The sequence below is a fragment of the Triticum urartu genome, chromosome 4A (genome assembly GCF_056163025.1).
Source record: "Triticum urartu cultivar PI428250 chromosome 4A, HENAU_Tu73, whole genome shotgun sequence".
NCBI lineage: Eukaryota > Viridiplantae > Streptophyta > Magnoliopsida > Poales > Poaceae > Triticum > Triticum urartu.
Window position 1 is genome coordinate 554,713,358 of NC_141876.1, and position 25,588 is coordinate 554,738,945.

Consider the following 25,588-nt stretch of genomic DNA (forward strand, 5'->3'; position numbering starts at 1 on the left):
GGCCTTTCTCTTTTTTATGGCCTCTTTTTTTCTTCTTTTTTTATTTGGGCTTCTTTGGCCTCTTTTTTTTCGTCCGGAGTCTCATCCCGACTTGTGGGGGAATTATAGTCTCCATCATCCTTTCCTCACTGGGACAATGCTCTAATAATGATGATCATCACACTTCTTTTTTACTTACAACTCAAGAATTACAACTCGATACTTAGGACAAGATATGACTCTTTATGAATGCCTCCGGCGGTGTACCGGGATGTGCAATGAATCAAGAGTGACATATATGGAAGAATTATGAACGGTGGCTTTGCCACAAATACGATGTCAACTACATGATCATGCAAAGCAATATGACAATGATGAAGCGTGTCATAATAACGGAACAGTGGAAAGTTGCAGGGCAATATATCTCGGAATGGCTATGGAAATGCCATAATAGGTAGGTATGGTGGCTGTTTTGAGGAAGGTATATGGTGGGTTTATGATACCGGCGAAAGGTGCGCCCTATTAGAGAGGCTAGCAATGGTGGAAGGGTGAGAGTGCGTATAATCCATGGACTCAACATTAGTCATAAAGAACTCACATACTTATTGCCAAAATCTATTATCGAAACAAAGTACTATGTGCATGCTCCTAGGGGGATAGATTGGTAGGAAAAGACCATCTCTCATCCCCGACCGCCACTCATAAGGAAGACAATCAATAAATAAATCATGCTCCGACTTCATCACATAACGGTTCACCATACGTGCATGCTACGGGAATCACAAACTTTAACGCAAGTATCTCTCAAATTCACAACTACTCAACTAGCATGACTCTAATATCACCATCTCCATATCTCAAAACAATTATCAAGTATCAAACTTCTCATAGTATTCAATGCACTTTATATGATAGTTTTTATTATATCCCTCTTGGATGCCCATCATATTAGGACTAAATTCATAACCAAAGCACATTACCATGCTGTTCTAAAGACTCTCAAAATGATATAAGTGAAGCATGAGAGTTCATTAATTTCTATAAAATAAAACCACCACCGTGCTCTAAAAAGATATAAGTGAAGCACTAGACCAACAACAAACTACTCCGAAAGATATAAGTGAAGATCAATGAGCAGTCGAATAATTACGCAACTATGTGAAGACTCTCTAATATTTAATAATTTCAGATCTTGGTATTTTATTCAAACATCAAGCAAAACAAAATAAAATGACGCTCCAAGCAAAAAACATATCATGTGGTAAATAAAAAAATAGCTCCAAGTAAAGTTACCGATGAACGAAGACGAAAGAGGGGATGCCTTCCGGGGCATCCCCAAGCTTAGGCTTTTGGTTGTCCTTCAATATTACCTTGGGGTGCCTTGGGCATCCCCAATCTTAGGCTCTTGCCACTCCTTATTCCATAGTCCATCGAATCTTTACCCAAAACTTGAAAACTTCACAACACAAAACTTAACAGAAAACTCGTAAGCTCCGTTAGTATAAGAAAATAAATCACCACTTAGGTACTGTTGTTAACTCATTCTAAATTCATATTGGTGTAATATCTACTGTATTCCAACTTATCTATGGTTCATACCCTCCGATACTACTCATAGATTCATCAAAATAAGCAAACAACACATCTAAAACAGAACCGTCAAAAACAGAACAGTCTGTGGTAATCTGGATCAAACGCATACTTATGGAACTCATAAAATTATAAAATAAATTTCAGGACGTGAAGAATTTATCTATTAATCATCTGCAAAAACAATTAACTAAATATCACTCTCAAAATAAAAATGGCAGCAATTCTCGTGAGGGCTAAAGTTTCTGTTTTTACAGCAAGATCAACATGACTTTCCCCACTTCTTCCCAACAGTTCTACTTGGCACAAACACTAATTAAAACATAAAACCACATCTAAACAGAGGCTAGATGAATTATTTATTACTAAACAGGAGAAAAAAGTAAGGAACAAAAATAAAATTGGGTTGCCTCCCAACAAGCGCTATCATTTAACGCCCCTAGCTAGGCATGATGGTTTCAATGATGCTCATATAAAAGATAAGAATTATAACATAAGGAGAGCATCATGAAGAATATGACTAGCAAATTTAAGTCTAACCCACTTCCTATGCATAGGGATTTTGTGAGCAAACAACTTGTGGGAACAAGAATCATCTTGCATAGGAAGGCAAAACAAGCATAACTTCAAAACTTTAAGCACACAGAGAGGAAACTTGATATTATTGCAATTCCTACAAGCATATGTTCCTACCTCATAATAATTTTCATTAGAATCATGAATGAATTAAACAATATAACAAGCACCTAAATCATTCTTTTCATGATCTACAAACATAGAAATTTTATTACTCTCTACATAAGCAAAATTCTTCTCATTCGAAATAGTGGGAGTATCATAAGAAACTCGAATACTAAAAATTGTTTCCACATTAAAAGAGTAATGTTCAGAAAAGGGGTAACCATAATAATGACAAGTTTTATAAATATAATCACTACTTTTTATAGCATAAGTATCATCACAATAATCATCATAAGTAAGAGGCATGCTATCATCATTATAAATTTGCATATCAAAAGTTGGAAGACTAAAAATATCATCTTTATTAAACGTAGCGTCCCCAAGCTTGGGACAAAAATTAATTGAAGAAAATATATTCTCAAAAACCTCATCTTTCCCCAAGCTTGGGCCTTTTCATATCATAAGCATAATCACTTTCATCATCAATAGTATGGATAGCGCCAATAGTATAGCAATTATCATATTCTTCCAAGCAAGTGCAAAAATGATTTTCAAGATCATAAGAAGTATCATTATCTTCCACAATTATATTTTCATGAGGTACAATAGTAATAGGAGCAGCATTATTTGGGAGAGATATCTTTTTACCTCTCTTCCTTTTTCTTTTCTTCTTCTTCACCACATCATGTGTGGGTTCAATCCTCTTTTTGGAGCTCCTTATTAATGAGATTGGTTGAATAGGAGGCTCCTCCTCGTTACCTGATTCATCATAAGAAATAATAGGAGGGTATTGGGAAGTCTCTTCCCTTTCATTAGTATTCTCTTCATCTTCTATTTCTTTTCTTTTCTTTATGTAATTGGCAATATAAGGATTTTCAATGCAATTCACCGCACAATATATATATATATATATATATATATATATATATATAGATTTCCTCTAGATCAAAACCAAGAAGTTTATAACGGGCAAATTCTGGAAGATGCCCAGTTATATGTTTCATTTCTTCGCAACCCACAAGAAAGCTAAGTTCATTATAATGTGTAAGGGAAATCAAATCATCACAATTTTTGGACACAATTAGATCATGAAACAATTTGCATCGGATAGCTAAATGACCACTTTCATTGCAAAGTTCACAAGTACAGCAAAGAAAATTTAAATTTTCAGCACAATCATCTAGCCTTTCTTGCAACAATTTAGTTTCTAAGTACTTATGCCTCTTGCAATATCTATCCTCCCTATTTGGTGTGTACTTACAAATCCAATGCACTCCTCAAAAATTGACATGTTTATAGGAGACATTTTCATCATAACTAGTGCAATCATCATTAGTACCATGGATATTCAAGGGGTTCATACTAACAAGATTGCAATCATGCTCATCATTAAAATATTTAGTGCCAAACATTTTAATGCATTCTTCTTCTAACACTTTGGCACAATTTTTCTTTCCATCATACTCATGAAAGATATTAAAAAGATGAAGCGTATGAGGTAAACTCAGTTCCATTTTTTTATAGTTTTCTTTTATAAACTAAACTAGTGATAAAACAAGAAACAAAAAGATTCGATTGCAAGATCTAAAGATATACCATCAAGCACTCACCTCCCTGGCAATGGCGCCAGAAAAGAGCTTGATGTCTACTACACAACCTTCTTCTTGTAGACGTTGTTGGGCCTCCAAGTGCAGAGGTTTGTAGGACAGTAGCAAATTTCCCTCAAGTGGATGACCTAAGGTTTATCAATCCGTAGGAGGCGTAGGATGAAGATGGTCTCTCTCAAGCAACCCTGAAACCAAATAACAAAGAGTCTCTTGTGTCCCCAACACACCCAATACAATGGTAAATTGTATAGGTGCACTAGTTGATACAAGTGGTATATGGATAGTAGATAATAGTTTTTGTAATCTGAAAATATAAAAACAGCAAGGTAACGAATGATAAAAGTGAGCGTAAACGGTATTGCAATGCGTTGAAACAAGGCCTAGGGTTCATACTTTCACTAGTGCAAGTTCCCTCAACAATAATAACATAATTGGATCACATAACTATCCCTCAACATGCAACAAAGAGTCACTCCAAAGTCACTAATAGCGGAGAACAAACGAAGAGATCATGGTAGGGTACGAAACCACCTCAAAGTTATTCTTTCCAATCAATCCGTTGGGCTATTCCTATAAGTGTCACAAACAGCCCTAGAGTTCGTACTAGAATAACGCCTTAAGACACAAATCAACCAAAACCCTAATGTTACCTAGATACTCCAATGTCACCTCAAGTATCCGTGGGTATGATTATACGATATGCATCACACAATCTCAGATTCATCTATTCAAACCAACACAAAGTACTTCAAAGAGTGCCCCAAAGTTTCTACCAGAGAGTCAAGATGAAAACATGTGCCAACCCCTATGCATAGGTTCATGGGCGGAACCCGCAAGTTGATCACCAAAACATACATCAAGTGAATCACGTGATATCCCATTGTCACCACAGATATGCACGGCAAGACATACATCAAGTGTTCTCAAATCTTTAAAGACTCAATCCAATAAGATAACTTCAAAGGGGATACTCAATCCATTACAAGAGAGTAGAGGGGGAGAAACATCATAAGAATCCAACTATAATAACAAAGCTCGCGATACATCAAGATCGTGCCAAATCACGAACACGAGAGAGAGAGAGAGATCAAACACATAGCTACTGGTACATACCCTCAGCCCCGAGGGGAGAACTACTCCCTCCTCGTCATGGAGAGCACCGGGATGATGAAGATGGCCACCGGAGAGGGATTCCCCCTCCGGCAGGGTGCCGGAACGGGTCTAGATTGGCTTTCGATGGCTACGAAGGCTTCTGGCAGCGGAACTCGCGATCTATTGTGCTCCCCGATGTTTTAGGGTATAGGGAGATATATAGGTGGAAGAAGTACGTCAGGGGAGCCACGAGGGGCCCACGAGGGTGGAGGGTGCGCCCAGGGGGGTGGGCGCGCCCCCCTACTTCGTGGCCTCCTCGAAGCTTCCCTTACGTGGAATCCAGGTCTCCCGGGTTGCTTTCCTTCCAAAAATAAGTTCCGTGAAGTTTCAGGTCAATTGGACTCCGTTTTTTTCCCTTTTCTGCGATACTCTAAAACAAGAAAAAAAAACTGGCACTGGGCTCTGGGTTAATAGGTTAGTCCTAAAAATCATATAAAATAGCATATAAATGCATATACAACATCCAAGGTTGATAATATAATAGCATGGAACAATCAAAAATTATAGATACGTTGGAGACGTATCAATCAACACCCCACTTACCCAATTAGCGTCGGGTGTCGGGTTGGGTGATAGCGGACGGGGTAAGGAAGAGGCTCCATTAGTCGCTGATAACGTCGACATGGATGAGGATGAGGATGATGATGGCACTCAACAGTATGTCTATACTGGCGCCTACTCAGGGTTTGAGCGTCATGTGTCGGTGCCTGAATTGCCGCCTCCGAAGGCTCAACATATTATAGACGACCTTCCGACAAAGAAGCCTAGGAAGAGAGCGAGGAAAGGCAAGAAAGCTGATTCTATGATCCAGCTGCCTCAGCAGCCTCGGGTTCAAGACCATATAGATATCACCGGTGCGGATAAATTGCATATCCCTGGTCAACCAATCCTACCTGCAACAGTGCTAAGGGCCAGATTCGGTGATCTAAGGAGTCTTCATGACGATGTGCTACGGATAGAGAAAGGCCTCATCGCCTTGAAAGATCCTGGATACCCACTCTACGTGGTTAACGTTCTGCGGCAATTGTCGTATGTCGACTTCTTCCCCGCGGATAAGTTCTTCCTTCGATCGATTACATATTCGACATGTTTCACGTGAAGAAGCTGGATTTTACGTTTGTCCGCCTTTATGCCTTGCACATGAACTACATCATCGGGGTTGCGCAGATACCTCATATCTATGTCGCTGACCCGTACTTCATGCACGAGAGCTTCTTGGGAGTCTGCGCAAAGCACCGTGAATACGCGAGAGAATACATCGTCAATTTCATGCTCGCCAATAAGGACAAGGAGGCGATTCTCATGCCTTATCATCCCCTGTAAGTCATCCGCGCAGATATCCTTCCTTAGATTTCAATCATTCATTTGCACGGTGGAGGCTAATTAATTTGAGGTGTACTTATTTTACGCAGCGGCGGGCACGCCATCCTCATCATCCTCTACCCCCGATACTCCCACGCTCTTTACTTGGACTCGTCGAAGAACATTCACAAAAAGGATTACACCCACATCAAGGATGTTCTCGACAGTGCTATGTTTTACTACGGAGCACGGGGTGGAGAGATCATGGACAAGAAGAGAAGGGGCGGCAGGCTTGCCTTCGGCCATAAGACCGACTTCTGCTGCATCCAGCAACCGAGTGGTTCTCTTAATGATGGATTCTATGTCCTACTGCTAATGATGACATTTGTATCTGCTAAAGATTCTTGTATAAAGCCTGTTCAAATACAAAACAAATATGCAGAAAAAACTACTAAAATTAGCAGTAGCGAGTGGAGAAAGTTAGCAGCAGCATGACAGTAGCAGTAGCGCGTCCAGCCCAAGCAGGCTAGAGCTATTAGCAGTAGCAAGCTTGCACGAAGCTAGCTGCTGCTACACTTGTATACCAGTAGCGCAGGCGCCCACGCGCTTCTGCTAAGTGTTAGCTATAGGGCCTTATTAGTAGCGCTGGTCCCCGCGCTACTAATGTACCTAAAACCCGCGTTGCTGCTAGGCTTTTCCCTAGTCCTTTCCATGTAGTGGAGGCGCTAGCAGGGCATCCTGCCTGTAAAACATCTCCATCTGGGTAGTACCGACCCTTAAGAACACGCGCGCGTAGACTGTCTGGCTTATCCAACAGTCGCCACGCCTGTTTGGCGAGCATTGCATCATTGAACAGCTCCAAGTCCCGAAATCCCAAACCTCCCTTGGATTTTGAGATAGCCATCTTCTCCCACGATTGCCAGTGCATTCTTGTCTTATCGAGAGTTTCATCCCACCAAAACTTTGACATCACTGCCGTGACTTTCTGGCATAAGCCTTTATTGAGCTTAAAACAGCTCATAGAATAGGTTGGTAGGGCTTGAATCACCGCTTTAAGAAGAACCATCCTCGCCGCAATTGACATTAGGATTTCGCAATATCCTTGTACCCTGGACCTTGCTTGCTCTTTCACATGGACAAAACTTTCTTCTGTGATCCGGCTCGCCGCCGTGGGCAAGCCCAGGTACTTCTCTGCAAGAGTTTCTCTGTGGATCTGCAAGTTACTTCTTACCCCTGCCTTCGCCGACACCCTTGTATTTGGGCTGAAAAAAACTAAGCTCTTGGCCTTGTTTACACACTGCCCCGAACCCAGGTGATATGCTTGAAGAATTTCATTCAACCTTTGTGCACTCCTTGAGTCAGCCTTCATGAAGACTACACAATCATCCGCAAATAAGAGATGTGAAATCCAAGGGGCTCTCAACCCAGGCCGTATACCTCTATTGACCCATCCAACATCATAGTTCTTCAACAAACAAAAGAGCCCTTCCCCGCACAATAGAAAAAAGTACGGGGAGACGGCGTCACCTTGTCCTATGCCTTTGGAGGGGCGAAAAGATGGCAACAGTTATCCATTCATCTTCACCTAAAATGTAATGGAGTTGACACATCTCATAACTAGAGATACCCATTCCTCAAAGAAACCCAGCTGCAACATGATTCCTTGGAGATACGCCCACTCTACGCGATAGTACGCCTTCATCATATCTAACTTGACAGCACACCACCCTTGTTTAGTTCTCTTCCTTTTCATAGCATGGATACACTCATAAGCCATGATGGCATTATCTGTAATCAACCGCCCGGGAACAAAGGCGCTTTGCTCCTCCGTGATGATATTATCTAGAACCTCCCTCAACCTGTTAGCCAAAATTTGGAATAGATTTTGTAAATAACATTACAGAGAGAAATTGGTCTATACTGGGTAATATTCCTCGGATTTTTAACCTTTGGGATAAGCACTAATTCAGTTTTGTTAATAACTTCCAGCATGTGCCCGCCGATTAAAAAGTTTAAAACAGATCGGGTAACATCCTCCTTAATTAGTGACCAGTCACTACTAGGAAAATGCTTATAGGTAGACATTTAGCAGTAGCGTTGGTTAGAGACCTCGCGCTACTGCTATTTAGTAGTAGCGCCGGCCAGCACCAGCGCTACAAGCGCACATTAGCAGTAGAGTTGTATTTCATGGCCAGCGCTACTGCTAATGGGCCACGCTCTCGGCCCCCTATTGCAGCTTTAGCTATAGCGCTGGGCCTCCACCCCCGCGCTGCCTCTAAGCCCACCTCTGCTTCCTCTCCCGCGCCGGCCCGCGCACCTTTCCCCTCACTCACACTCACACGCTCACACCAGATCGAATCCCTCAATCGTCCCTTGATCCGGCCGCCGCCCCCACGTCCTACTCCGGCCGCCCTCCCCCGCGCAGGCCCCTCTTCCTCCATCGGCCGCCCTTATTCCCCGCGCCGGCCATCCTCCCCTGCCCCCTGCACCGGCCATCCTCCCCCGCCGGTCGCCCCCCCCCCCCGCGCCGACCCTCCTCCACCGAGAGGTACTCCTCCCTCCTTCCTCCTCCTCCCTCCCTCCCTAGTTATAGTTATTAGAGAGTAGTTAATTATTTTCAATCCTAGTTGAAAAAATGTAGGTTCTTAGAATAATGTAGGTGTTTTAGTTGAATTTGTAGGTGTTTTAGTTAAATTTGTAGGTGTTTTAGTTAAAAATGTAGGTTTTTAGAATAATGTAGGTGTTCTTAGAATAATGTTGAATTTTTTAAGTGTATTTAAAAGAGTTTTAGGTGTTTTAGTTGTTTTAGGTGTAGTTAACAGAATTTTAGGTGTTTTAGTTGTTTTAGGTGTAGTTAACAGAATTCTAGGTATTTTTTAGGTAAAGCAATTGTTGTTATTTTTTTAGTTAAAGCAATTTTCCTGTTATATGCAAATTTGAAGTGGACATGTCATATTTTGAACATGTCACATTTTGGACATGTCATATTTTTCCGAGTGGCCTATGTTTTGCCAGAAATGCCAATTCGTTTACGTTCTGGCAAATTTCAGGCGCTCGATATGTCCTGTTTTTAGCAAAGGTCATGCCAATTTTTTCTAAGTGTTTATTAATTTTGTTTTCATGATTAAGCATTTTGTTCTCGACATTGACGATGCCTATCCCGCATCCTCGTCGTCGACTCGGCGGAGGACTCCTGGTTGAGGTGAGGGGCCATGTTCGGGACTGGGCTCCGCTGGGCTGGTACTGGGTTGTGCTACCTTCTGGTGAGCGCAGGTTAGTGAGGAGCCAGCCTGTCGTCGACCCGGAGCTTCTTTGGTGACGGTCACGTGGGCCTGCATCGGTGGAGAGGCTTGAGTCCCCCGCGCAAGTGGTACAACACCGTGTCACGGAGGAGAACGCGCACGTCCAATGCTACTTGGTTGCGTTGGCGAACGGCCGATTCCCCAATACCTGGCAGATTCTTTGGGGATCTCACCGGAGCTATGATCCGGTGATGGTTCCTTCTCTTTGGGTGTCCACCGCGGCCCACTGAACCTAGAGGAGCTATTATTCGAGATGTATTAGTGATATTATCTGATGATCTTTGCTACAAACTACTATATATGTATTCGATGATGGATTATTAATTACCTATTAGTTATTTTCTTATTGAATGCAAAAGATGAGCGTGGTTTGTGCTACAAACTACTATATATGTATTCATGATGGATTATATGATGATCTTTTCTACAAACTACTACAAACTACAAATTTTAGGTGTTTTAGTTGTTATATGATGATCTTTGCTACAAACTACTATATATGTATTCGATGATGGATTATTAATTACCTATTAGGAAATGTCTGACGACGAAAGGGAATTCTCTATGTGCGGGTACTGCGAAGATGAGCGCGGTCTGTGCGACAGGCCTCACCTGGTAGAAGGTCGGCGCTTCAGCATCAAGCTCCAAGAGACCTTCGATGTTGAAACGTTACGCAACGACGACAAGTGTTTTTTGTTATTTTTTGCACGACTTCTCTGCTTCTTCAACGTGTAATTTCCGTCTTTTACAATTCGACTAGCTTATCCCATGCCATGCAAGACGCTATGTCTTGGAGAAGATGGGTTTTGAAGATCATGAAAGAATGGAGACAAAGATAATTCAACTAAGGACCCATCATGGTTATGATTTTGTTGTAAATCTATATAATTCTGTGAACTCATCCAATTTTGGTTGCCTGAATTGGGAAGCCCTTTGCAAGGCGTATGATTTTCATGAGGGTATGCTTCTCACCTTCGATCTTGGTGATCCTGACATCGACGAAAATGATATGACCATTTGGGTCCTTATTGACACGCTTCCAGTTCTACCGCTGTGTGAGTTTCTTAAACATATTTACTAAGTAATTTATATTGTTTATTTCAAAATATTTGACAGCTTATTTCCATTGACAACTTATTTTCATTCTTCAAAAAATGTACGGAAAATGGTAGACAGAACCTACTACTACAATGATGAAGCACAATTAACTTATAAGGAGCAAGATGGTCTTATCGCATTTTTTTACTAATCTTGAGAAGTACAATAGCTATTATCAAACTCCTCCACATTATGGTCAATACGTGCCACTAGTGCACGTGTTGAACTACGGTAACATCAATGGAGATATCATGGTAAGATTTTCTACCATTACGACATCCGTGCATCTTTTGCATTAATTCTTCTAAAACTAAACTACATTGCTAACTACAAAGTTATTACTATGTTTTTGAACAGAAAATCCTGATTGATTGTGTGCCTCATCTGATGTTGCCGAGAGGTCGCGTTAATGTTCTGAGCTTACGACCACCACGGCCAGGTCAGCCGCAGTATCCACATCACTCCTGTCCATACCGGATTTCTATAAGCAAGGAAGCCATGATAATAAATGATTTCAAAAAATGTTTGAACCATCGTAGAGAGCTACTTGGAAGTAACATTGTGCGTAGGCCAAGACTTGGAGACAGGATGATCTCCGTTCTTTATTATGAAGAGTTTTCGTTAATGGAGAGTCAATGCCTATCTTGTTTTATGATATTTTACCTAAGATAGGGTAGAGTAGGTCCTATGAGAGGAGTAGGTCGTAGCTAGAATGTGTTATTATGTGCTACAATGTGTTAGAGTTGATGATGATGATGATGAGGAGGAGTTATGATTATGACTAGTGACCAACTTGTTATATGATGTCTCATTGACGAACATTGTTTGGTGGTGATGACAAGTGGTAATGAATATGCTATTTAAACAGACTAGTTCATGATGAGTTGTTATTGTATAAAAGATATATCTGTTTAAACATGTACAACGCCAAAATGCTAATAAAACACGAATGTTAGCAGTAGCGCTGGCCTAAAAATGCGCTACTAGTACTTGAACTTACCAGTAGCGCTGGCCTAAAAACGCGCTACTGCTACAAAATAGCTGTAGCGCCGTAGCAGTAGCGCTGGTGCCCGCGCTACTGATAGCACAAAAACCAGCGCTACTGGTAAGCTTTTCTCTAGTAGTGAGTGGTGCTGATAGAATCCCGCATGGAATCCGTCTGCTCCCGGCGCCTTCGCCGGCGCCATGGCGAACAATGCTTTCTCTGCCTCATCTGCACAAAAGGGCCTATTTAGCCGATCATTCATCTCATTAGTCACCATGCTTGGTACATGGTGCAACACTTCATCCATCACCACTTCATCTTGAGCTGTGTGTAAAAATTTTGTACCTCAGCTCTCACCTCATCCCTACTATCAATGATCGTTCCATCTGACTTCTCGAGCACAAGAATTTTATTTTCATGCTTCCTCCGTGATGCTTGAGCGTGGAAGAACCCAGTATTTTGGTCGCCTGCCTTAAGCTAGTCAGCCCTCGACCTCGCTCTCGCCATGATTTCCTCTTTCAGCAAGAGATCATTCAGCTGCCTTGCCAGCTCCTTCTCCCTGCTGGACGAGCCATGGTACAGAGAGTTCGCCTTCTCTCTCTCAAACTCCTTCCTCACCTTCTTCAGTTTACGCTTTATATCCCCCAATTTTTTTTGTTTCCAATCAGTTAGGTGGCCCTGCATGTCATATAACTAGGAGTTGAGGTCCTCAAGTGTAAGAGCTCCCTTCTTCTTATCCCATGCAGGCACCACCGTGGGCTCATACGACTCTTCCCGTCTCCATGCTTCCTCGTAGACAAAGCGGCGTGGCCAGCTATCCTCCCACTGCACCAGTCTCTTAATCTTTATGACTAACATGCAGTGATCTGACTGTGGTGATGGTACGTGCCTCACCCCTGTATCTCCATACTCCTGGATGAAGGCCAGGTCGGCTAAGTATCTGCCCAAGCGCACCTTTACATTTGCGGCGCCTTCTTTACGATTATCCCATGTATACGGGATCCCGGTAAAACCCAGATCCTGGAACTTGCATTCATCGATGGCCTCATGGAAGCCTTGCCTTTGCCATTCCACCCTTTCATTAGCACCGAAATATTCCATATTGTCCGTGATCTCATTGAAGTCCCCACCACACAGCCATGGGACATCACTTTGGCACCGTAACCACTTCAAAAGTATCCAGCTCTCACTCCTTTCATTCCTCTTTGCTTTGGCATAAAGGCCTGTAAAACGCCACTCTTTCTGGTCGCTACCCACATTCTTTACCATAACATCTATATGCTGGTTAGATAAATTGTTGAGCTTAACATCCACCTCTCTAGACCAGAAAAGGGCAAGTCCTCCGCTCAGCACGTTACTGCTGATAGGAATACATCCTTCGAAGCCAAGTCTTGCTCGCATATCCGCTACCTTGTTTCCCTCAATCTTCGTCTCTGATAAGAAGACTAAGGTGGGCGCTTCAACCCTCACCAAATGGTGAAGTTCACGAACTGTCTCCGGGTTCCCAAGCCCACGACAGTTCCACGTTATGCAATTCATTTCTCCCGGCGGGGCTGTACAACAGCCGCCGCCTGCTCACTAGTGGTTCCCCCTTCGGCATGTTTCTTCTTTTTTGAATCCCTACTATCTTCCTTGGATGTACTCGGTTCATCGCCCTCCATGGATCTTTTCTTATTCAAAGTATCCTGATCCAAGATCATAAGCTGGTTTGACCTATTGGTGTGGCCCTCAGGCCCCAACTCCACACGACGGTACACCCTTTCCCGGCCTCTGCCTCTGGCTTTGTCGTTGCCCCTTCTAGGACCAGCGTGACCAGTAGCTCCGCCCCGGGAATTAAACTGATACACTGCGTTCCTGACCATGCTTGCATTGTTTTTCAGTGGTGATGTTACCTCCTCACCCTTCTCTACTTCCTCTTCTTCAGCATACCATTCCTCATCTCTCCTGGCTCCCTGCCTTCCCCCATTGCCGCTCACTGGGGGTGCATTCGCCCAGTTCTTGCGGGATCCAGCCCATCTAAGCTTCTCCCCATATGGCAAACATCCATCATCATCCCGTTCCCCTGGGTCCGGGCAAAAAGCATCTGCATGTCCAAGCCGGCCACACGAGAAACAAAATTACGGCAGTCCTTCATACTGAATATCATACAAGATGGATTCCTTTGTCCTCGCCGATTCTAACTGCACCCACCTCATTAGGGGTTCCTGCACTCTAATCCATATTCGTGCTCTGAGGGACTCACCAAAAGAAAAACCCTTTGAGTCCACATCCAGCTTGATTACCTCTCCCATCATACCTGCAATTCGCTCAGGCCATGGCGGGTATCGGAGATTGAAGGGCAGGTTGATTACCCTAGCACAAATTTGCAACTTCTCGATTCCAGTCGGATGGCCGGGCCCTGAAATCAAATAGCTCCAAAATCACTGCATGTTTTCCAACCATCGACGGCCCACCTCCATAGATGTGATCACGATCACATTGATTCTCCAAATTTGCAACAAAAGTGTTCTCCCCTACCGGGTTAAAACTCAGTCCCATTGGGTTTCCCCAGGCTGGTCGGAGGGCATCTGCGATTGAATTAACATGGATGAACTTGCGGTGCAGAACCCTCCCCACCAAGGCCACTTGGAGTGCCTCTCCTTCCAACTCCTGATCGTCTACTACCAGCTTCTTGCTTTCCTTGTCTGTCAGTTTCATCTTCTCCATCATATGCTCCACTTTCTCCCTCGACTTCCTTGATTCCTCTGACGCCATGTCGCCCGTCCCAAAAACCCTAGATGCCACCTCCCCTCGCGCTCCAAGGGTGGGTAGGGGTACCAGGACCCCCCTGCTCACCCCGAGAGCAGCCGCAGAGAAGGCGTCGATCAGGGCTTGGGTACAGCGCGGAGATCGTCTAGGATGAGTGCGCGCGCGTGGGAGATCGGGATCGCCGCCCGCCGCCGCCTGTCCTGCCACTAAACCCTAGAAAACGGTTCGGGCAAATACTTTTCTTTTGATTGATTGACACGGTAAACCGTGCGTGTGCAGTTGTAGACTGTAAACTGTGTTCTCGTCTAGGTACGCGCACTTGCCGTTGTTTCTCTCTCCTTTTAATTATCTTGTCACATCAGTTTTTTCATCTACTTGGCAACCTTTACCTTGTAAGGTGTACCTATAAAGCGGGCGTAAAGCCTGCATGGTGATGCAACAGAAACTTCTTAAAGCAAAATGAGGAAGTTGTGACTGCACCAGAAAACATTGTCTCGCGACACAACTGTTTTCTCTTCTGTGCGCATGTGTAGCTGGACAAGACGTTACACTGGGAACTAGCAGCAGCTAGCAAGGGGAGAAAGAGAGCAGAAGGGAGATAGACCGCGAGGGGGGCAAGGCAAACCAAACCAAATGGTGTTGGGCTTGGCGAGGTACGTACGTACGTAACGCAGACATCAGCCCTGCGTTCGTTGGACAAAAAAACGCCTGCACCCTTCCAGCCGTATGCGCATGCACCGGCGATTGGGGCGCATGGGGACAGGCGACTTCCTATTCAAAATTTTGTCACAGTCCAGCCCTGCTCCAGGCCATGGCCACTGCACATACACACTCACACACACCTCCTCTTACCCTCCCTCTCACCCATATACATACAGTATGAGTCTGCCACCGCAGTGAACAGCGCCATCAGCCGCGCGGCCGGTGGCACCAGTGTCCCTCCAGGCCAGCTACATGCAGAGCTCACTGCAGGGGGTGCATGCAAATGCAACACCTCCGCCCCTGCGGATCGATGGATCACACTGGGGAGATCGTGGCCGCTTCAGCTCCAGCTGCCACCGTCTCCTCCTCTTGCCAACTCCCGGCGATGTCGGCGGCGGCACGCAGCGCCTCCGCGCCCGCGCCGAGCAGGCCCCGGCCGGAGAACCCGACGCAGTACAGCCCGTTGGGGCCTCTCCAGTTGCTGGGGCACCGGGCCTTGGGCTTGCCGTCCTCCGTGAAGAACCCGTCGTCCTGCACGCACGCACGTCGTGGAACGGAATGGCATCAGTAATGCGTTCTGTTGCGTTTGTGGAAAGCGTTTGCTTGCCATGCATGTCGAGAGGGCTATTACCTGGAGCCATGACGGGACATTGCTCCTGTAGCCGGTGGCGAAGATGACGGCATCCAAGGCCATTTCGTTGCCGTCCACGAACCTCGCCCCGTTGCAGCCCAATGACTCCACTTCTGCCACCACCTGCACACACAAGCCATCCATCAGAACCTCAGACGTGCACATGCCAGAAATATATACAAATGAATATAGAAAAATACTGAGAGAGAGAGAGAGAGGTGTTTGAAGTCAAAAAGAATGTGCACACACTGTACGGGGATTGTTGCTACTTGCAAGAGCTCATCACAAGGTTATGCTACGCATGAGTGAGAGATCATTGGAGGTCGCGCTCGACAGGAGGCTCTGTGGAGAATGCCATGGAGGCAGTGCCATTTTTGTTCCCACACGTCTAATTTCTCTACCTAGCTACGTCGTGGACAAGGCGACAGTTACCAAAAGTACACACGCCTGCATCAGGCAGATCAAGTGGTAAACTAGAGGCCAACAAAGGACAGGCAGAAAGAGGTAAAACCGTAAAATCTCACTCCACTCAGCAACAAAGATCAACCGAGGTAGAACGTTGTAGAAACCTCAAAAGCGATCGGCAGTTGGAATGGCATGCACAAGAAACAAGTCTCTCTCTTGACTTTTCTTCTTCGCCAACCACTAGCTAGCAAGCATATCCTTCCGAGAGAAGAGAGAAGTAACCATAACCATACCTTGATGTCTCCGGATTTGATGAAGGACCATGCTCCCACGTCCAGGACAGGGCTCTTCCCGGTCACCTCCTTGATCTCCAAAGGCCCCAGCTTGGGCCTCTTCAGCCCGTACTTCTCGGTGTCCCCTAGAATCATCCTTGCAACTATGAGGAGGAACCTGTCCACCAGCTTTACCGGCAGCCATCGCAGCAGCTTCATGGCTATCCCAAACGTTGAGGATCCCAGCATCTCCCTTGGTAAAACATGCACCTGTTTCATCATTCCATACAAAAATATAGATGAGCTCAAGTGCAAGATATTCAAATAAGTTGAAGGGTGAATGCTCATGCATATAGAAAAAGACCATAACCTCGTGCATACACTGAGAGAAGCAGAGTTCTTATATACTACGGTAGCTAGATATATACTCCCTCCGTTTTTAAATATAAGCTTTTTTAGAAATTTCAGTGCGGACTACATATGAAACAAAATGAGTGAATCTACGTTCTAAAATACGTCTATATACATCCATATAAAATCTCCAAAAAGTCTTATATTTAGTAATGGAGGGAGTAGCATATAACATATGAGTATTATCAAGAAGCACACTAACATGTTACTAGTACGGAAGATGGTGACCACATATGCATATGTTCTTCTGTTTATAGAAAGGCAAAGAGGGAAACTATTGAAACTCCAGGGCGTAATATAAAGGGGGTCTCAAAACAGGCAAGCATCACACAGCATGTGTAGCATCAAGAAACCCGACGAATCAAGAAAGCAATGTCTCATGGAAGAAAGCGGGAAGAGAGGACTTGGTTCACTTACGCCACTCCGTACTGACATGAAAGGGATGGCACCATGCTCGCACAGGTCCAAGCACATCTCCATCCCGGAGTTGCCACACCCCACCACCAGCACCCTCTTGCCCTTGAACCTCTCTCCGCTCTTGTACTCGCTGGAGTGCAGCACCTCCCCGGCGAACCTCTCCCTCCCCTTCACCCTGGGCACCACCGCCTCCGCGTTCTCCCCGCTGGCCACCACCAGCCACTTGGACACGTACTCCGTTACCTCGCCGCCGTCCGCCGCCGCGGTCACACGCCACATCGACGTCGCCTCGTCGAACCGCGCCCGGGTGACCGTGCGGCCGAACAGCGGGGAGATGGAGAAGTGCGCGGTGTAGGAGTGGAGGTAGCGGAGGAACTCGCGCTTGCTCGGGTAGGTGGGGAACTCCGGCGGGAAGCGGACGTGGGGGAGCTCGCAGAAGACCTTGGGGAGGTGCAGGCGGAGGCGGCCGTACGTGCGGTTCGTCCAGAGGTCGGCGATGCCGTCGGAGCGCTCGAGGATGGTGAAGGGCACCGAGTGCCGGCGAAGGGTGGCGGCCACGGCGAGGCCCGACGGGCCGGCGCCGACGATGATGGGGCCGTTCACAATGCACGAGCTCTGCCTAGGGCTCGTGCCACCATTACCTTGCTGTGCTTGCATGGCATCCATCGACCAATGGCGCAAGAACCAATAAGCCTAGAGCTAGCTTGGCACACAAACACACAACTCTCTCTCTATCTCTCTCCTTGGAAGATTACACTCCCAAGCTCACGGAATGGAATGTGGAGAAGAAGACACGACCTAGCTAGCCCTACGAGTTGTCGAATGCGTATCTCTTCTTTGCCTCTAGTCTCTGAAAGAAGCTAGATGTAGGCACAAACCTAAAGCTGCTAGTGACATCGTCTTCTTGTTGCATGTACTACAGTAGTACCAGTGTAAGCATGGAGGAGGAGAAAGGCGTGATCAGAAGCTATTTGGCTACCTCAGTGACCTCAGAACCTATGTATGTACTGCAGAGGTCCCTCTCGCCTATATATAAGGAGAAGTGAATGTAAAGGGACAGCTTACATTGTACATGACTATTTTTATGAGTACTGTCACCACTGTTGGCATGACTGTAAACCAATCTTTTCAGTACAAAAAGGAAAAGGAAACTAAATATAAGATGTTTAGGATATTTTAATATGGACTACACACGGATTGAAATGAGTGAACAAACACAGTAAAATGAGTCTACATATGTCTGAAGCAGGACAAAAGTTATTTTTTTTTGCGAAAAAGCATAAAAAAAGTTAGAACATCCTAATAATGAACGGATGGAGTGCTTTATAGTTTATACTCCCTCCGATCCAGAATATAAGATGAATTGTTTTCCGTACAAGTCAACCATTTAAATGTTTAACCAAGATTATATAATAAAATAACAACATTTGTAATACCTAATGGATAAAAGATGAATCTACTTTTCATGATGGATCAAATGATATTAATTTCATATTATGGATATTGATATATTTTTCTAAAAACTCGGTCAAACATGCATTCGTTTGACTTTTGAGAAAACAAATACACCTTATATACTACATCCGTCTCATATTAATTGATAATATGAAGCTCAGACGGATCTAGCCGTAGTATATACCAATTATATTCCTTTGTTTTCTTATTCATAGGCATGCCTAGAACGCAGATATATCAGATCGTATGAGATCTAGCCATGCAATGTACTTCGAAAAACTAACCACGTAAGGTGTATGTGCCCTCCCTTGTCAGGAATGCATGAACATTGTTTCCAGTGTTGGATCTGCATATCTAGAGGTGAATCCTTCCTTCCTTTCTTCATGGTGGTCCTTGGTTCTCTCCTAGATTCAACCAATCATTTCTTTGTCTGCTGAGAGGAGTGTTGCATTTGTTAATATGGGTGATGCTCGAATATCCATGCTGCAAATAATATATATTTTTCCCTTTTTGATAGCATGGAAGCACACATCGATGAAGAAACATTGCGACTTCACAACGAAAGGAAGGGAGGCCCATACGGAGCTCTATACCGTGCATCTTGCTAGCAAGTAGGCGATGCTGATCCGGACATTCTGCTACCTGACAAAGAAACCTTGCAGGTCAACGCTTCGCTTGAACTTAAGATCTAGTAGTAGAAGCTTTCTGGAGCTTTTGCTTCATTGTAGTCCACTCGCGTAGTTACTTTGGGCACGGTTGCTACTTTATTTCGCTGGAGGTTTATATGGTACTAGAAGCTAAAACGTGCTTCACCGGGCTAACAAAAATATGTACTCCTGGAGGTTTATATGGTACTAGAAGCTAAAACGTGCTTCACCGGGCTGTTTTTCACTCGTATTGTAGTATGGGCGGATCTAGGGGTGCCATGGTTGCCATGGCACCCCTACAAAAAAACAAACTAGTGTATATGTATACTTAACCTTAATTTTATAATAACCTAATGCTATTTTTAGACAATTTGTTGAATCTATAATAAGATGATGCAACCGGGACTAATGTATATATTGAGCTGTGACCAAAGCCTTGTTTTCTACTAGTGAAACATCAATACATTAGTACAAGTTTTGAGTAAATTACACCAAAGTAATATAATTTGGCTTTAGTCCCGGTTCGAGCGGCTAAAGGCATTAGTCCCGGTTTGAGATACGTACCGGGACTAAAGGGTGCGATGCCCTTTACTCCCGGTTCGTGTCTCAAACCGGGACTAAAGGGGTTCGTGTCTCAAACTCTGCCCCCCTCCCCCCTGCCCCCCTTTATTGCCATTTCAGTTTTGAAAAAAACAAAATAAAATGATAAAAACTTCAAAAAATAAAATCCTTTGAGATGTAGTTACTACATCTACTAGTTAGGAAAAATTTAAAACTTAAATTTGGATATTTTTGCAAAAAAATGTTATGAAAAAGTAAAACGGCTATAATTTTTGCATACGATGTCGGAAAAAAAACGTATAATATATCAAAATGTTCAGCACAAAAATCCGCATCCGATGTCACCCATATTTTTCTAATCTCATCTACCCTTCTATGTATCACGTTGTCTAGTGTCAATGGATTCAAGAAAACCATGCATAGCTTCATCATTAGCCGGAAGTAACAGGCGCGTGATGATATGAAGCTCTCCAAAATTATTTTGGAACGGAGTCCTGATAGGATAATTCGCTTCTTGGTACGAAGTTCAGCAAGAGCCTTTCGAATATCGCTATTTAGATGGCCTTTACTGAACTTCGTACCAAAAGGCGAATTATCCTATCAAGACTCCGTTCCAAAATAATTTTGGAGAGCTTCATACCATCATGCGCCTGTTACTTCTGGCCAATTATGAAACCATGGATTTCTTCAATACTTTGACACAAGAGAATGTGAAAATATAGAATGGTAGATGAGATCAGGAAAAATATGGATCAACTTAATTATGCACATCCATAATGGGCGCATTCTTGATAAATCTCTAGGGTTTGGGTGTCCTCGAGAGTTGGTCGAGCGAGAGGGGGTTGATCGACGTCCCCCTCTCGACCCTTCAGCGATACTCGACCCTCGACCCCTCATGTCGAAGTTATCGGGGAGGGGGTATATTGACCCCCCTCACGTCGAAGTTATCGGGGAGGGGGTTATATCGACAACGACATACCCGATAAAAAATAAGAAGAGGAAGAAGAAGAAAAATAAAGAGGAGAAGAAGAAAGGAATAGAGGAGAAGATCGAAGAAAAAAAGAAAAAAAAGGTCTCTTCTATTTTTTTCTCTCCTCTTCTTCTCCTTCTTCTCTTTCTTATCCTCTATTCCTAAAACTAATCCTAAAACTAAGCTAAACTAAAACTAAAACTAAACTAAACTAAAACTAAACTAAACTAAAACCAAACTAAAATTAACCGAATTAAATAAACTAAACTAAACATAAACTAAAATAATCCTAAAACTAAACTAAACTTCTCCTCCTCCCTTTTTTTTCTTCTTCTGTTTCATCCTAAAACTGTATGAACAAAATTACAACAGAAAAAAATCATAAAAAATCTATGAACAAAATTACAACAAAAAAAATCATAAAAATTCTATGAAAAATTGACATATTCGTTGCATATGAACATACAAACATTTGCATATTCTACAATAATATCACCAAAAAATCTATGAACAGAAAAAAAATTCTAACTTTTGCATATGAACATATATACATCATCATCTACTACTACAAATAAAAAAATTCTATATTCTTTGCATATGAACAAGGGCCGGCGTCAGCGTTGGGGCGGGCGCGCGGCGGCATTGGGGCGCGGGGGGGGGGGGGGATGAGAGGAGGGGGAACGACGCGGTGAGGCTCACAGTGTAGGGGAGCGGCGGCAAGGTCGGTGCAGTGCTTGGAGCGCGCGAGGCGTGGTCGGGGAAGGGCGCGGCGAGGTCGGTGCAGGGCGCGGCGAGGCCGGGGCAGGGGCGACGGCGACGACGGAGACGATGGACGGGGATGGGGTAGCCTGGCAGCGCTGATGACCTCGGCGTCGTCGGCCACGAACTGACGATGGAAATCTGAAAATTTCCTAAGTGTTGCTTATATAGCAAAGGCTTTAGTCCCGGTTGGTGGTCCCGTTAGGTGCCATGAACCGGTACCAATGCACCCCTTTCGTCCTGGTTGATGCTACCAACAGGGACCAAAGGCCTTGCGCTGGCGCGGTGCGATGGGATGTTTAGTCCCACCTCGCTAGTTGAGAGACCTCGAGAGTGGTTTATAAGCGCTGTTGCGCCCACCCTCTCGAGATCCTCTCAATTGCAGGCTTTCGGGCCTACTCTCTCACTTCTTGCCTGTGGGCCTACTCCGAGCCTGAATCCTGGCCCATGGTTTGGTTTCTAGTCGTATTCAGGCCGTGGTGGCCAAGTAGGTGGCATTTTTTCATATATATTTTTTCTAGTTTTTTGTTTTCTTTTTTGCTTTATTCATTTTATTTTGTTTCTACTTACAACAAAATACTTACTGTTTTTCAGTGATTCTTTTTCGTTTTAGGTAATAAAAATTATAAACTTTCTGTTAGTGGCATTAGTTTTCCGATTTGAATAGTTTAAATTTGAATTCTTTGAATTTGTGTGAATCACTAGTTTGTGATTAAATTTACTATAAAAATAGATTTTGGAGTGATCCTTTTTCCTGCTATTTAATATTACTGTGTTTTATCATTATATTCAAAAATATTTTTTGTTATTTTAGTTTCTAACAAAAAAATCTTTATGATAATTCTTTTTGCTATTAAGTTTCTAACAAAAAAAGTTCTTTATGAAAATTCTTTTTGCTTTTAATGTTTTGATCAGAAAATACTTTAATAATTTTAGTTGCATAAATTTTATATAATTTTAGTTTCAATAATACTAGAGGTTTATAAAAGCTTTTTAGTTGATTCCTTTTGCTATTAGAGTTTCATTAATGTTTTCTAGTTGATTCTTTTTTCTATTAGAGTTTCATTAAAGTTTTCTAGTTCGTTCTTTTAGTTTATTTTTTTGCTAATATAGTTTCATAAAAGTTTTCCAGTTCATTCTTTTTATATTAGTTCATTCTTTGAGTTAAATGACCCTGAAATTGAAAAGCACTTCAGATGAACTCTGAAGAGGTTGAAAATTGGCATGGTACCATCATTTAACCCACATATCATGTGCTAAAAAGTTGAGAGATTTATGGCAAAAACTGGATGCACTTCGTGTACAAAATGGACAATCTCTTTCGAAGTATCAGGGTTTCAGACGAAAACTCATCTGTTACAAAGGGATTTCATTTTTTTAAACTTATTTGAACTCCAGGCTTTTTGCGTGTTCAAAATGAACCATTCAAAGCCACACCATCAATTTTCAACCCTTTCTGACTTCATCTGTTATTTTTCATGCATTTACTGATTTTTTTAGCTAAATGACCCTGAAATTGGAAAGCATTTCAGATGCACTCTAAAGAGGTTGAAAATTGGCATGGTATCATCATTTCACCCACATAGCATGTGCTAAAAAGTTGAGAGAGTTACGACAAAAATTGGATGCCCTTCGTGTACAAAATGGACAATCTCTTTCGAAGTATCACGGTTTCAGACGAAAACACATCTGTTACAAAGGGATTTCATTTTTTTGAACTTATTTGAACTCCAGACTTTTTGTGTGTTGAAAATGAACCATTCAAAGCCGCATCATCAATTTTCAACCCTTTCTGACTTTCTGTCTTCACTTTTTCTTCGCTTGTGTCCTTTGCTTATTACGCCGTAACCATGGATATTCTTCATCGCTTAACAGGGTGCTTGGGCCAGCCTTGACTTTGAAGGGAGGAATTTCATGAAAATTTTCATAATCTTCAGACATGTCTGTCTTGCCCTCCAATCCCACAATGTCACTTTTTCCTGAAAGAACTATGTGGTGCTTTGGCTCATCGTATGATGTATTCGCTTCCTTATCTTTTCTTTTTCTCGGTTTGGTAGACATGTCCTTCACATAGAAAACCTGCGTCACATCATTGGCTAGGACGAATGGTTCATCTGTGTACCCAAGATTGTTCAGATCCACTATTGTCATTCCGTACTGTGGGTCTACCTATACCCCGCCTCCTGATAGATTGACCCATTTGCACTAAAACAAAGGGACCTTAAAATCATGTCCGTAGTCAAGTTCCCATATGTCCACTATGTAACCATAATATGCGTCCTTTCCCCTCTTGGTTGCTGCATCAAAGAGGACACCGTTGTTTTGGTTGGTGCTCTTTTGATCTTGGGCAATCGTGTAAAATGTATTCCCATTTATCTCATATCCTTTGTAAGTCAATACAGTTGAAGATGGTCCCCTGGACAACGAGTACAACTCATCAGAAACAGTGTTGTCACCTCTGAGACGTGTTTCCAACTAACTACCGAAAGTCCTAATGTCTTCACATGTAATCCAATCGTCATACTGCTCCGGGTGTTTGGAGCGCAGACTGTTCTTGTGTTCATTGACATACAGGGTCACCATGATAGAGTTCTGTAGAACTGTGTAGTGTGCTTGAGACCAAGAATGCCCGTCCCTACATATTATTGAGTCCCCTCCAAGCATGCCTTTTCCAGTCAGACTCCCCTCATACTGCGATTGAGGGAGACCAATCTTCTTAAGGCCAGGAATGAAGTCAACACAAAACCTAATGACATCCTTTGTTTGATGGCCCATGGAGATGCTTCCTTCTGTCCTAGCACGGTTATGGACATATTTCTTTAGGACTCCCATGAACCTCTCAAAGGGGAACATATTGTGTAGAAATACAGGGCCCAGAGTGACAATCTCGTCGACTAGATAAACTAGGACGTGCGTCATGATATTGAAGAAGGATGGTGGGAACACCAGCTCGAAACTGACAAGACATTGCGCCACATCACTCCTTAGCCTTGGTAGGATTTCTGGATCGATCACCTTCAGAGATATTGCATTGAGGAATGCACATAGCTTCAGAATGGCTAATCGAACATTTTCCGGTAGAAGCCCCCTCAATGCAACCGGAAGTAGTTGTGTCATAATCATGTGGCAGTCATGAGACTTTAGGTTCTGAAACTTTTTCTCTGGCATATTTATTATTCCCTTTATATTCGATGAGAAGCCAGACGGGTCCTTCATACTGAGCAGGCATTCAAAGAAGATTTCCTTCTCTTCTTTGGTAAGAGTGTAGCTGGCAGGACCTTCATACTGCTTTGGAGGCATGCCGTCTTTTTCGTGCAAACGTTGCAGGTCCTCCCGTGCCTTCGGTGTATCTTTTGTCTTCCCATACACGCCCAAGAAGCCTAGAAGGTTCACGCAAAGGTTCTTCGTCACGTGCATCATGTCGATTGAAGAGTGGACCTCTAGGTCTTTCCAGTAGGGTAGCTCCCAAAATATAGGTTTCTTCTTCCACATGGGTGCGCGTCCCTCAGCATCATTCGGAACAGATAGTCCGCTGGGACCCTTTCCAAAGATTATGTGTAAATCATTAACCATATGAAGTACGTGATCACCGGTACGCATGGCGGGCTTCTTCCGGTGATCTACCTCGCCTTTGAAATGCTTGCCTTTCTTTCGACATTGATGGTTGGTTGGAAGAAATTGACGATGCCCCAGGTACACATTCTACCTGCATTTGTCTAGGTATATACTTTGGGTGTTAGCTGAACAGTGCGTGCATGCGTGGTATCCCTTGTTTGTCTATCCTGAAAGGTTACTGAGAGCAAGCCAATCATTGATGGTTACAAACAGCAATGCATGCAGGTCAAATTCCTCCTGTTTGTGCACATCCCACACACGTACACTGTTTCCATTCCACAACTGTAGAAGTTCTTCAA

At 43.5% G+C, this 25,588-nt stretch overlaps 1 protein-coding gene across 1 annotated transcript; it reads right to left on the reverse strand.

Annotated features, from left to right (window-relative positions):
• Window positions 1–15,015: 15,015 nt before the first annotated feature.
• Window positions 15,016–18,260, reverse strand: LOC147976579 (indole-3-pyruvate monooxygenase YUCCA8-like). Its single transcript, XM_087519812.1, has 4 exons — window positions 17,283–18,260; window positions 16,476–16,724; window positions 15,778–15,900; window positions 15,016–15,677 (listed from the first exon to the last, which is right to left on the reverse strand). The coding sequence occupies exons 1-4, from the start codon at window positions 17,946–17,948 to the stop codon at window positions 15,462–15,464; spliced, it is 1,254 nt and encodes a 417-aa protein (XP_087375938.1). The 5' UTR covers window positions 17,949–18,260; the 3' UTR covers window positions 15,016–15,461.
• Between the last annotated feature and the right edge of the window lie 7,328 nt (window positions 18,261–25,588).

Coding starts and splice junctions, on each gene's coding strand:
- LOC147976579 (XM_087519812.1), bottom strand. CDS start 17,948: ATGGATGCCATGCAAGCACAGCAAGGTAATGGTGGCACGAGCCCTAGG. Junction 16,725..17,282: donor TCATGTCAGTACGGAGTGGC/GTAAGTGAACCA, acceptor ATGATGAAACAG/GTGCATGTTTTACCAAGGGA. Junction 15,901..16,475: donor TCAAATCCGGAGACATCAAG/GTATGGTTATGG, acceptor TTGTGTGTGCAG/GTGGTGGCAGAAGTGGAGTC.